The sequence below is a fragment of the Nelumbo nucifera genome, chromosome 6, assembly GCF_055504915.1.
Source record: "Nelumbo nucifera cultivar China Antique chromosome 6, China Antique-T2T, whole genome shotgun sequence".
NCBI classification, from domain to species: Eukaryota; Viridiplantae; Streptophyta; class Magnoliopsida; order Proteales; family Nelumbonaceae; genus Nelumbo; species Nelumbo nucifera.
This window is the reverse complement of record NC_142654.1, coordinates 9,713,317-9,726,815: the sequence shown is the minus strand read 5'-3', so window position 1 is coordinate 9,726,815 and position 13,499 is coordinate 9,713,317. Positions and strand designations below refer to the sequence as shown.

General features: G+C 34.0%; 1 protein-coding gene across 3 annotated transcripts; it reads right to left on the bottom strand.

Annotated features, from left to right (window-relative positions):
- On the bottom strand, window positions 1-11,611 carry LOC104587237 (putative glycosyltransferase At5g03795). 3 transcript variants are annotated; one of them, XM_088890522.1, is made up of 5 exons: window positions 11,133-11,244; window positions 2,521-2,957; window positions 1,669-2,102; window positions 1,233-1,581; window positions 1-1,081 (listed from the first exon to the last, which is right to left on the bottom strand). In XM_088890522.1, exons 2-5 carry the CDS (start codon window positions 2,920-2,922, stop codon window positions 404-406), a joined length of 1,863 nt encoding a protein of 620 aa, XP_088746648.1. In that variant the 5' UTR covers window positions 2,923-2,957; window positions 11,133-11,244; the 3' UTR covers window positions 1-403. The 3 variants fall into 3 exon arrangements, with proteins under 3 accessions (XP_088746648.1, XP_010243073.1, XP_010243080.1); XM_010244771.3 differs by lacking the exon at window positions 11,133-11,244 and having other exon boundaries at window positions 2,521-3,271; XM_010244778.2 differs by lacking the exon at window positions 2,521-2,957 and having other exon boundaries at window positions 3-1,081; window positions 11,133-11,611.
- Between the last annotated feature and the right edge of the window lie 1,888 nt (window positions 11,612-13,499).

The following is a 13,499-nucleotide window of genomic DNA, read 5'->3' as shown; positions in this document are numbered from 1 at the left end:
AAGATTAATTGTAGCAAAGAGGTAGTTTTTATTTATACAGAGCAAGCAGACTGAAAGGTTTGGTGCTCCCCCGAAGTGGCTTTCAGAGGAGTTAGAAAGAGGCCTCTGCTTTTTTGCTGTGTTTTCCTGCAATTGGCAATCATTTCTAATGGATTGGATTGGGTTTCGCTGCTAGGATTTTCATTGCTTTCCTCAACTCCACCTCTGCATTCTCCCACTCAGTAAATACAGCATCATAACTCATAAGGCTAGCTGCTTGACTGAAACGATTCAAGTAATACTTTGATGGCTTTTTCTGATTGGTTTTAATGCAAATTAATGGAAAAAAAACAAATTTTTCATGAATTCATTATTAAATTTTAAAGCGTTACATGACAAGTCAACTCAACTGGGAGTCCGAGAGCTATGACTGTAATCGTAAGTCATGAATTCGAACATTCAATCTTCTGAGCCATACCGAATGAAGAATCATGTGGTAGACATCAAACCTCTTAGGTGGGAAGTTCACTTCGAAATGCCTCCTCACCTTGAGCCCTCTTCGCTGCATTCTTTTGTACTGCCTTGTAGGGATACTCAGCAAAATTCTTTTCAGGTTGGGAATTTCGCTCACTGGAACCTCAACCGAGAAGGATTTCCAGTTCAGAACATCGCTGAATGGTGGGACGTAATGGTCTGAGATCAACACAGGAACACATCCCGCATAGATTGCCTCCACGATTCTTGGGCTCGCAACTTCATACCCACTTGGGCAGATGCAGTACTTACTCTTCTTCATCATGTCGTAGTACGATAGGCCTTTCGGGAGGTACTCGTATACCTTTACATCTTCATCTTTGTTCTTCCAGTGTTCTAACAGCAGTGGTCGGATGGGACCGTGCAGCCCTCCGGCGAAGAATGCGAGTATAGGACGACAGGAAGGAGGTGGCCCGCCGATGAGCCCCTTGGTTTCTCCGGTTCTGAGATTGATTTCCGGGAAGGATGCATCTTTGGCTGGGTTGAATCCTTCTGAGGTGTTTGCATTGCACAGAACTCGGATGCCATTTTTGTATAGATGTGGAACGTAGGAAGATGTTAGTGGCCCCTGTGAGTAATGGAGAGAAGAAGTTCATGTGATTAAGACAAGAGCAGAGGAAACTGTTCTCTCTCTCAGGCATACATCAAACACATTTGATTGGATGGCTGAGTCCATGCCGTCTTACTAGCCTAATCTACAGAAAGAAAAAATATCTTACCCAATCATGGCAAGAAAGCATGAAGTGATCGGCGGCAAGGCTCCTATTCCAATATGGGTATTTTCCGGCGATGAGGTTGACATAATCGATCACAGTTTGTTTTATGGGGCCAATGTCATGGGAGTTGGGCACATAGACGAACCGAACCATCTGTGTGACACTGAAGGGAAGGAAGAAAGCATAAGCCTCTTCAGGATTTCTGGTTCTAAAGCGTTTATCCATCTCTATCTGGTGAATGAAGTTTCCCTCCATGGAATATATGCTTCTACATGGACCATCATGGAACAGCGGTGGCTCTCCTTCTTCATAGATGAAGATTTTGAACTGTTTCTCCATTACCAAATAGCTTCTGCAATATAATTGAAAATAACCCTGTGATTTTGAGAGAGAGAGAGAGAGAGAGAGAGAGAGACCCAGAAAGATGAATGTGGTGTACCTGTGAAAGGCTTGGGCATTCCAGTACATGGGACCTTCTGGAACGTAATCGAAGTCAGAAGTTTGATTCCCCTTCTGATGAGCAGCTTCTCTTATTGCAGCCCGAATCTTTGCTAGACCTGCTTCCAACCTCTCTAGTTGGGTATGATTTTTCTGCATTTTAATAATTGTGGGAGCAACATCAGACCCATTAATCCTCTCTGATTTGCTATTTTCTTCCGCCACCTTCATGATTACGGGATCAACATTAGACCCATTAATCCTATCTGATTTGCTATCTTCCTCTGCCACCTTCGTGATTATAGGAGCAACACCAGACCCATTAAGCCTCTCTGCAGATTTGCTATCTTCCCCCGCCTCCTTCATTACTGCGGGAGCAACATCATGCCCATGATGATTAATTGGGATCCTCAGATCCTCTTGATTTCTTTCATCCTACCAAAAAAAAAATGGTTAATGATTTAGTATATACAATGAAGTGGAATTCTTTTTTTGTTTTTTTTAGGGTAAAATTAAGAAAAGGAAAGAAGTGAAATTCAATACCATGACAAATTTTGGGCTACCACTAAATGCAAATAACACCAAAAAAATAAATAAATTTTGCATCAGATTGGAGTACTAGTAGTTACAGACAAACCGGATACAAAGCTAAAACGGGTGCGTTCAGATTTGAACAGCAAACAAACAGGCTGAAGGAAAAAAAAAATGAATGAAATGGCATATATCAAATCCAGCGTTTAAACCTGAGGCAAGAAAGAAGAGTAGAGAAGAGAAAGGAAAAGCACAAGCGTCTCTCACTGGTCGTTGGATATAAGAATAAGGAAAAAAGAGGTGAAGGGACTAAGATTCTTACAGGTGATTGGAGTTGAAGAATCTCTGCAGGAACCATCTGTGGTGAAGAAGATTGATTGAAAATAGAAATGTCAGACCAAAGAGTTTCTTGTACATGATGAAGAGGAACCGCCTTTGGATGTGTTTCCAGATGTCTCTCACTTTCTTCAGTCGAAAAACAAGGCAGTCTCATTGAAGCAACAGATGTAGTTTCAGTGGTTGTTATTTTTGTTGCAGGAGAAAATGAAGAACAAGGGGTACCGGCTCCCCAGAGCAATGGATAATCAGACGAAGTAGAGGTTCCTGATGAACCCTCCATACAAAGAAACCCAGATAAGAAAACCAAAGGAACTACAACCACAAGGAGCTTAGGAGACGGAGATGAAGGTGCCCAACAAAATGAAGCCTTGTCCCAATCCTTCATTCTCTCTGCCTCTCTGTATAGATCTCTCTGGCCAGCTGCAGAGATGGAGATTCAGATGAGGATACAAGAGGAAATAGTTTAAGCTTTCTCTCGTCCGTTGTCACTTGGTCGCTCCATTGCAAAAGGCAAACATGGGCAGTTTTTGGTTGGTTAGAGGAAAAAAAAAAGAATGAAAGAAAGAAAACATTTGGTGACGAAGTGTTGTGCCACCAAGTAGGGGTGTCAATTGGACCGGATTTGGTCCAATCCAATCCGGTCCAAAATGAATCCAATCATCCATTACAGATGGACCAGGTCCATTCGAATCCAATTATTACTTTGGATGATTTTGGACCGATCCAATTTAATGTCTGGACCGTCAAACCTGTTCAAATTGATTTTAATTTAGATTGGTTCCAACTTCCAACCTAAGCCTGGTCCATTGACACTTGTATTCTTATCTTCTTCAATGGATCAGATATTGGTTCACTCCAACTCAATCCAATATAAATTTATTATGGATGACCAGATCCAATTCAATATGTCTTATTGGTCTATCTGTCCAATCTGTTTAAATTGATTTTGATTTGGATGAAATCCAGGTGTCCAATTCAAAATCAGTCCATTGACACCCCCACCACCAAGCCAAGTGTCCATTTTTATCCCTTGTAGTGCAAGCACGGATATGCTACTCGAGTGTCACATCAACGCAGGGTATTGAAGCTCGGTTATTGGACAAGTGAGCATCTTTGGGGCATTTGGGTCAACAAACCTAGGGATGAGCATGGGTCAGTTCGGTTCAGTTCCATGGCAGAATTTGGCACCTATCCTACAGGGGTCGGTTCCAAGCTTTTGGAACTAGAACCTATCCTTTGAAAGTTGGTTCCAAGGTCTGTTCCAGGGTTGGTTCCAAGGTTCTGCCGTGGAACCTGTTCTTTCTTTATTATTCCTCTTAAAAAAAAGAAGCATATTCTTTAAAAAAAACTTGATTTTTGATAAATATAACATATAGTTTAATATGTAGATTATCATTCTATGATTCAAACTTCAAAACTTATATTTTAAATTTAAATTTTGTAAATATTAACTTTTGCATTAATTATTGTATACATTCAAATATTAAATTGAAAATAAATGATCAAATTATTTAAGTAACTCAAAGTGAGACCATGGCCTTTGTAACAATGAGTGTTTGGATTCAAATATTTACATCCCCAAAAGTATTTTAGTTTGTATTGGATAAACCCCTAGACCTTAGAACCGTCGTGGGTGGAAGTCGATTTCAAGAATTTGAAACTAGACCCTACCCTATAACAATTTTAGGTAGAACCTAACTATTCATCTTAGGTAGAAACTACCTATTCACTCACCCCTAAATGATACACATATTCATCTTCATTACCAACATGCCCCGAAGATGATACTTAAGGATATGTTTGGTTTGAAGGAAAAAGTAAGAAAAGGAAAAAAAAAAAAAACATAAAGAAACTTATATGAGGCTTGTAAAGATTTCCTTACATTTCCCTTTATTTCCTTACTTTTTCCTTCAACATCAGCAACATATTACATACCAATACCCCCTCTCTCTGACTCCAGGGGCATTTGGGTCAATACACCTTTATTTGTTTCGTCTCTTCATCCGGTTAATGCGGTACAACAAAAGTACAGAATCGCCCTTCTCTTTGGCTTTTGTTATTCAACCCACGTTTGCTACGACACTGCCGTAGCCCTGCGCTGAAACAACTAAATCAAACCCTTGATTTGTTATCAACTTACCATGGGACAGTGTCGTAGCAAAAGTAAACTCTGTTATTTACCCCGCACTGGAAGAAAGTAATTTTTTAATATTTAAAAGATGTAATAAATCTCTCGTTGGACTCTTTTTTTTTTCAATTTGGACTTAACGTATAATTTCTTTGTGTTTTTGCATCACTTTGGACTTTTTTTTTCCAATTTGGTACGTTTTATTTTATATAATAAGTTTAAGGGCACATGTACAAATAGAAATAAGACGGTAAAAATATAAAAATTAAACGTTATATGATATATGATTTAAGTTTTATGAATATATCAAAATCAAAAATCAAACTGTATTTTTTTCTCTATTGCCACTTTTGCCCTTGGTTTTTTCTTTCTTGGTAGGGGAATTTTTGTTCCACAACAATTAGGGTAGCCTTTCCCTCTCTCCATAAAAAATGATTTACCCACTTGGGAGAAGGGAAACACTTACACGAAGAAATGGCCCAAAAATTTATCCAATAGATAATGCATTTTCTGTGGGCCTTACAGTTCTCTGTAAAGACTACCCCACCCCACCCACTAAGCGTACAATTTTGGTGGGCCCAACCCAAGCCCTTTATACAAATTGGCCTTGGATTTTCATTCTTTGGGCTAGGACTGAGCCTAAAATATCAGGGTTTTTTTTAGTTCTTGGGCTGAACCCTGGCCTAGCCTTTACGTAGCCCAACCTAGTCAAACATCATCTCAATACGCTTAGTTTGAGCTCAGCCCAACTATATATAAGATATACATATAAATATTTATTTGCATATATACATAGACACATGTATCAAATTTTAATATGGGCTAAGTCTTGAATGGACAAATTAGGCTTGACCTTGAACTCAGTCCGTATTGTACCTTAGGCTATGTTTGGTTGCAGTGCAATTTTATTTGTACTAATATAAATGCATGAGAGTGCAAATGAAAAGAATGCAAATTCTCTTTTAATTTTGTTTTGAGTCTTACTTTATTCTGCTTCAAGTCTTAATTTACTTCATTTGTACTTCAATCAAACAAAATATGTTAAAATAGATGAGAATTTACACTCAAATTATTTGCATTATCATAGTTTTGCATCAACAGAAATTTATTTACAATGCAAACAAAATTTACATTGCAAATTTAGGCTGTGTTTGGTTGCAGTGCAAATTTAATTGCACTAGTACAAATGCATGGGAGTGCAAATGTAGAAAATGCAAATTCTTGTTTAATTTTGTTTTGGGTTTTACTTTATTCTGCTTTATGTCTTAATTTACTGCATTTGTACCGCAATCAAACAAAATAAGCTAAAATTTAAAACAAAAATAGGTTAGAATTTACACTCAAATCATTTACACCGTCATGGTTTTGCATCATTGCAACCAAACACAGCCTTAAGATCAGTTTAGAAGGAATACAAATACAAATATGTAAGACTCAGTTTGGAAGGAGTATAAATACAAATACGTAGAATACAAAACCTGATATTTTATATTATTTTTATATACATTTGTATTGTACATATTTATATTTATACTCTTTACAAACCGAGCCTTAAAGAATTGGACCATAATATAGAAATACTAGCAGGGACCCGTGCAATGCACGAGAAAATCTGAAAGATTTAATAATTTTATTTTTTATTTAATGTTGATTTATAAAAAATAATTATTGTTAATTGAATATGAACAAATATTTTTTAATAAATTTAGTTTTATTAATAATTTGTTGTAATTTTAATAATTTTTATTCCTTTTATTATTATAAATGAAATTTTGATTAATTTTAAATAATAAAAACAATTATAAAAGCTAACATTTTTATTAATTCCACTAATAATTAACAATTATATAGGAATGACAACGGGGTGGGTTTAGGGTAGGTTACACCATCCATTTCCCTGCCCTGTAGTTAAGACACTCTATCCCATCCCCACCCCGTCCCCAGTGTCACATCACGTGGGTTCAGGGCAAGGTAACCACTCCTCAAAGTCAGGCGAGTTCAGGGGCAAGGCACCCCACTCCTCATCAAGGATGGAGAATCCTCGAATTTCACTGCCCTGTCCCCAGTATTGGACGAGTTTAAGTAGAGGTGTAAATTGGGTCGTGATCGGTCGGCACGACACGACTCACATGTGGCAATGTGAGTCGTGTCATGCTGGCACACGAGGCATCCTAGGCCATGCCTCTGCCCTCTAGGATAATTTGGGGCTTTGGTTCGACACGGCCCACGACTCGAGCCTGTGTCATGTCGTGGGTTAGGTTGGTCCATGGGTCGGGCCTTAGGCTAGGCCATGCCACACACCAAGCCAATCTCAAGGCAAGGCACACACTCCTCGTCCAAGGATTTTAAAATTGGACCAGATAGGGAACCGTTCTGGGGTCAAACAGTCTGACTGTTCGGTCCAAATGGATGACCCACTCTAACAAAAAAAAGGCCAAAAACTATTGTCCAGTTGATGGTTTGACCGCCCAGGTCAGCGGTTCACCAACCAAATAAACGTTTTTTGGACAAAAAACGATTTTGAGGTGAAACGGTGTCTGGTTCCCAATTTTTCCGGTATAACCATCTGGTTTGATCCAGTTCTGAAAAAACTGTCCCTACCAACCCAATATTCAATTTGATGATAAAAATGATCAAAAGGATATATTGAGTATCAACCACATGGTAAATTTCTAAAAGTAGACTAAATTGTCTTTAATATTCAAAAATATAATTTTATGAAAACTTTGGAAAATTTATTGTACTTGTGTAATTTTTAAAATTTATTTAAATTCTTATTAAATAATTGATTTTATTTTTAAATGGTTTACTTATAGAATTATTCTAATTTATCTTATAATTTCTAATATAAACTAACCAATAATTTCCTTTTTCCAATATTGTACTGATTTATCATAATAATTTGTGTAATTATTTGTTTAAATTATTGTTTTCCATTTCCCATAGTCATTTATCTTTAATAATTTTCAATAATTTGCAATGAAAATTACATAATTTTTCAATGGTTTTCCAAAATCCATAGAATGTAATAAATTTTCCTAAAATTTCCAAAATATACTAATAATTTTCAATAATTATTTAATGCATTTTAAATAAACTTTCAAATATTTTATATCTTTTAATTTCTAAAATGTTATTTTACAAAAATGTAGTTTTATGAAAATTTTATTACATTTGTATAACTATGGGGATTTATTGAAAATTTTTTAAATTGTTATTAAATATATTTTTTTATTTGGTAGTTTACTAACAAAATTACACTAATTTATCTTTTATTTTTCAATATAAATTAATTAATAATTTCATTTTATAACATTATAGTATTTTGTTCCCCCATTTGTATTTGGTTATTATTTATAATAATAGCAATAACTAAAATTTTATACTTTTTGATAATTGTTAAATATAATTCCCAATTTTATAGAAATTAGTTAAAGAGTTTTTCAGCTTCTATAAAATGTTGTTAATGAGTTAATTAATAACAATATTTATTATTTTTTGGTAATTTACTAACCATATTTATTAACTTTTGGTAATAACACTATTTAATACTCAATGAATATGGGTGGAATTAAATATTAACCATATTTAACTGTTTATTAATTAATATGAATATTTTAAATGAGGGAGAGTGGATATAGATTGGGGGGATGTATTTTAGGAATTGATTAGGGAGTGAGGCAACATGATAATTTCCTATTGGTTTAAACGAGATACCTTAGGAGAGAGATTATATGAATATTTTTATGTAGTTGGGTGGCATGGATTAATGGGAGTGGTGGGAAGGAGAGATGAGAGAAAGTCAAAGAGAATGTAGGGTGTGGATAATGGAGAAAGGAGAGGAATGGTGACATGGACCCATGCTTTCTTAAGCGAAAGTTATAAATAATAAACCCAAATCGATACAACCCAAGTTGGTGCGTTTTCGCTAATGGTCAATTGGTTTCAAATGACAAACTAGAGACTTGACCAAATCGATTTGTTTGGCGAAACAACTTGCAACTGAACTGAACTAATGATTGAACACTCCTAATTTCAACTAAATTTATAGTCTAATCTCTAATAAATAACAATAGTTTAATCTCCAATAATTTTTGAAAATTTATAGCAAATGTACACAATCATTGAAAATAAGTTTATAATGAAAATATAATAGATATATAATAAAAATACAATAACTACAAAAACATGATAAATATTAAAAATATAGTATAATAGTCAATAAATAGTGTAATCTTAAATAATAGTTTAATCTCTAATAAGTATTAATCTATAAATTATAAAAAATATAATTACTAAAAATAAATTTATAACAAAAATGCAATAAATATGATAAATTAAATTTCAAAAGTTAAATAATAGTTTTTAATCTCCAATAATTATTGATAATTTTCTATTAAATAACAAAAAAAATACATTTATAAATAATTATTGAAAGCATATTTATAAAAAACAATATATAATTACTAAAAATAAAATAAATATTAATTATAGTATATATAAATATATAATGAATATACACTATTATTGTAAAATTATTACTAATAAATATAATTTTTTTGATAGTTATTTTCTATAATTATTAGTTGATATAAGTGAAATTAGTTATTTACAATATTATTTAGTTATTGAAATAATATTGTTATTTAAATTCTTAAAATATTAATTATTTATTGAATTTAATAATCCATAACATTATAATTGTACTATTATTACATAATTCATTATTAATTTTGTATAATATTAAATTATTATTAATATGAATATTATGAATTCTATTATAATTATTTTTCTACTTTTAAGAATTTTTTTAAAACTTATTACATAATTTCGTTATTTTATCTATTTAAATTTTTTCACATTACATATTTTGTTATTTAAATAATATGTAAAATATTTAAATATTTTCATTATTTGAATTTTTTATTTTAATGTTATTACGCAATATTAAATATTTTGTTATATTATATAGCTATTTTTAATGTTTTTTAATATTTTTAATTATTGAAATATTTAAATAATTCTTTATTTTTTAATGTTAAAATTTTGTTATTTGAATAACATTTAAATTTAATAATTCATAAAATTATAATTTATATTGTGACTACATAATTTCATGATGAATTTTGTAAAAATATTGATTTATTAATAATATGAATATTATTAAATTTATTGATCTTTTGTGTTTTGAATAGATATTTTAAATATTTATATAATTTCATTATAACATTTAAATAGTTCTGAATTTTTTTTAATTGAAACTTTCCTTAGATAGATATAGATAAAAAATGGGGGAGTGGATAAATAGGAATTAGATATAGTTTAGGAGAGAATCTCTCTACTAAATTAAAGATAATTTAAGAGATAAATAAGAGTTTGTGATAATTTAGGAGATAAATAGAAATTAGAGACAATTTATGATATATATATATATATATATATTGCAAGTTGGACCGAGTCTCAGCCTAACCCACAATCGGCCCTAATGTGGGTTCAAGCCCGAACTGAGAAATTCGGTGGCAAGGTAGCACCTTCATGAAGTTTCTTCTGATCAAATTAGATAGGTTGCTCCAACCACCATGAACACATGTTGGGTTGGGCCAACCACAATCACATGGATGAATTAGATGGGTCAACCTCGATCGTAAAATATAAGCCAGAGCCCGGGCTTATACAAACCCAAACCAGGTCGAGCTGGGCTTTTAGGCATATATAATATATGTATAAAATTTATATAATAGTTTACATAATATAAATATTATATATAATATGTATTATATATATCATATTATAATAAAACTATATGATAAGGAAAAGATATAATATTGGAAAGGCTTTGGCCAATCAAAACCCCAGTAAATTTTGATAAAAATCCATCTGATTGATTATCATTTTATGATGCTGGTTGAATTGGTTATAATAATCGAAGCTGATATATGGGGGTCAAATATAGAGAAAGAATCCCATCTCCCAACCCCCCACCTTCAACAATAATTTATTTATGGGATACACTATAATACCCGAAATACATGATATGGATAAAAAAATGGAAGAAGTAAGAATTTTTGAAAAAAAAAAAAAAAGGTACCAACTGATTGGTTGGTAAGGCTTGAGATCGAATCCCACCTGCACCAGGGTTCACGGGATGGGCTAACCCCAATTGTGTAGCCGAGGAGCAAAAAAAATTGAAAAAAAAAGTAATGAAAAAAGATTCTGAAGATATATTTTTTAATTCCTATTCTGCAGATACAATAATCTTGTACAGGAAAACATGTAGAAGCTGAAAGATATTAATTATGAAATTCAAGAAATAAGAACTTTCAAATACAGGACTAGAAAGAAGAGTGAAGAAAAAGGAAAGCAGAAGCAAGCACACGCACAGTAACGTCTTAGTGAAGTTCAAAAATCCGTGTAAAGTTATATGATCATTAAAACATGAGATAAGGAAAAGGGTGTGAGACTCTTACAGGTCGTTGGACTTGAAAAATCTCTGAAACCATCTGTGGTGAAGAAGATTGATTGAAGACAGAAACACTCTCCACCTTCGGATGCATTTCCAAATGTTTCTTGTCACCTCCCTGATCAGTTGACAAACCAGTCATCCTCGTTGTAGATTCAGTAGTTGCTATATTTGAAGAAGAAGAAGGAGGAATTATAGCTCCCCAGAGTAATGAATGATAAGAGAAAGAAACCCAAGTAGAGGTTCTTGAACCAACTATACAAACAAGCCCAAGTAAGAAAGGCAAAGAAACTACAACCAGAAGGAGCTTAGGAGACCAAGATGAAACTTTGTCCCACTCCATCCCCACTCTCTCTCTTTCTCTACAGAGATAGAGATACTCTTAATTCATCAGATGAGGATACAAAAGGCATGCAAGGAGATAGTTTTTTAAGACTTCAAGCAAGAAGCACACTTGGTATAGTTTTGATTGGAAAGAGAGAAAAAGAGATTACACAAGGCATAATGAAACGATCAAGGAACCTGGAAAAATTTATGGACTCAGATACACCACGACAAATCTGTGGGCTCAGAGATATTGGCCGACCAGTCGCAATTCGGATTTCCTCCTAACTTCTTCCTCCTTTCCCCTTTACTAACCCACTCAAATCAGGCCATCTGTCCCTATTTATCCAACCTCCCAACAAATGGCCAACAAACTCAACCCTCCGTTAACTAAATTATTTTGTATGGCAAAATAAATCCTTACTTTTCCGTTAACTACTTGTCTCGCCAATGACTTCCAGTCTCCAGCTTCTCTCCATCTTGTTTCTTCTCTTCCTCTCATCGTTCTGTGTCTCACCTATCTTGGGCACTACTGTTACTGCCGCTGCTCATTGTGCCGGAGGAGGAATAATACCAATCGAGAAGATCAAGAATGCTCTCTCGACTACCAATTTCTTTACCATGTCCATGACTCTGGACATGGCTCTCAACACCATGATCCCGTCTGAGTTCCTCAACAGCAACGATAAACCATCACCATATTCTGCCCTTCGGACAGAGCATTCATATCTCCAGGCCTCAAGTACGCAGGCCCTCCCTTGACCTTGCTGAGATACCACGTTGCACTGGAGAAGTTAGACAGGGAGGATTTGGATTCGTCGAAGCTGCACTGGTCTATGGTCGAAACCTTGCTTTCTGGGCATCCTCTAGTTATCACTTCAGTGAATGGACGAGCATCCATCAATGGCGTCAAAATCATACATTGGAATTTATACAATGATGGGCATGTCATTGTTCATGGCGTGGAGAATTTCTTTGATCCTGCTTTTCAGACTATTTGGTTTCCTCAGTATGATGGTGGAGTAGTTCCGATCAACAATGACGAGTCGGTTAACAAGGGTTCGACAAACGTGGAGATTTTCTTCTTAAGCTGATAGAGTGATGGGTTGTGCAGATTGCCGCCTTTGGGTTAATCTTTCCTGGTTTCCTTGTACTGTTTCGGTTTCTTTTCTGTTGTTGATGCAAAGAGTTCTTGACTAATACCTTCCCTGTAATCTGGGTTCTGTATTCTTGAAGGTTCTACATGGTTGTTTTTTACTGTTTCATCATTATCATAATTATTGTATTCTTTTCGGTAACATTTGTGAAAAACGAATAGTGATTTTCTTTAATTTCGATTTCTATCTGCTTATTGTATCATTGTTTGATTTATTGATTCCCGGGCTGCTAAGAGGGTCTTGTGGGGTTTCCAGTTCGTGAATTCAAATCTAAATCCATTTAATTCTTTCTGTAGCATATCAAAAACTCTGAGGAAAAAAAAATTGCAGAAAGAGAAAGGCTTTGCTTATGATCGGTATTGCATATAAACAAGAACTGAAGAAACCCCACAAGACCCTCTTAGCAGCCTGGGAATCAATAAATCAAACAATGATACAATAAGCAGATAGAAACCGAAATTAAAGAAAATCACTATTTGTTTCTCACAAATGTTACAGAAGAATACAATAATTAACGGAAAAGTAGGGATTTATTTTTCCAAAAGAATAACCCATACAAAATAATTTAGTTAAAGGAGGGTTAAGTTTATTGGACATTTGTTGGGAGGTTGGATAGATAGAGACAAGTGGCTTGATTTGAGTGGGTTAGTAGAGAGGAGAGAAGGAAGAGAATAGCAGGAAATCCGAATTGAACCAGTCGACCCCCAACAATCACAAAGTGTTTTTTTCTTAAACAAATTAATAAATGAAAATAATTATCATCAAGACTTAAAAATATTTAGGGTAAAATATAAAAACCTCTCTGAAGTTTCTGACAATTATAAAAACTTTCCCTATAATTTTACTTTAGTAAAAACCTCCCCTCTATTTTAAAAAAATTCAACAAATACCTC

Bases quoted from the DNA above. Each gene is read 5' to 3' on its own strand.
- LOC104587237 (XM_088890522.1), bottom strand. From the start codon at position 2,922: ATGAAGGATTGGGACAAGGCTTCATTTTGTTGGGCACCTTCATCTCCG. The intron at 1,582-1,668 runs GTACACCACATT...ATTATATTGCAG, and splicing joins AATGCCCAAGCCTTTCACAG to AAGCTATTTGGTAATGGAGA. The intron at 1,082-1,232 runs GTAAGATATTTT...CATTACTCACAG, and splicing joins TGCTTTCTTGCCATGATTGG to GGGCCACTAACATCTTCCTA.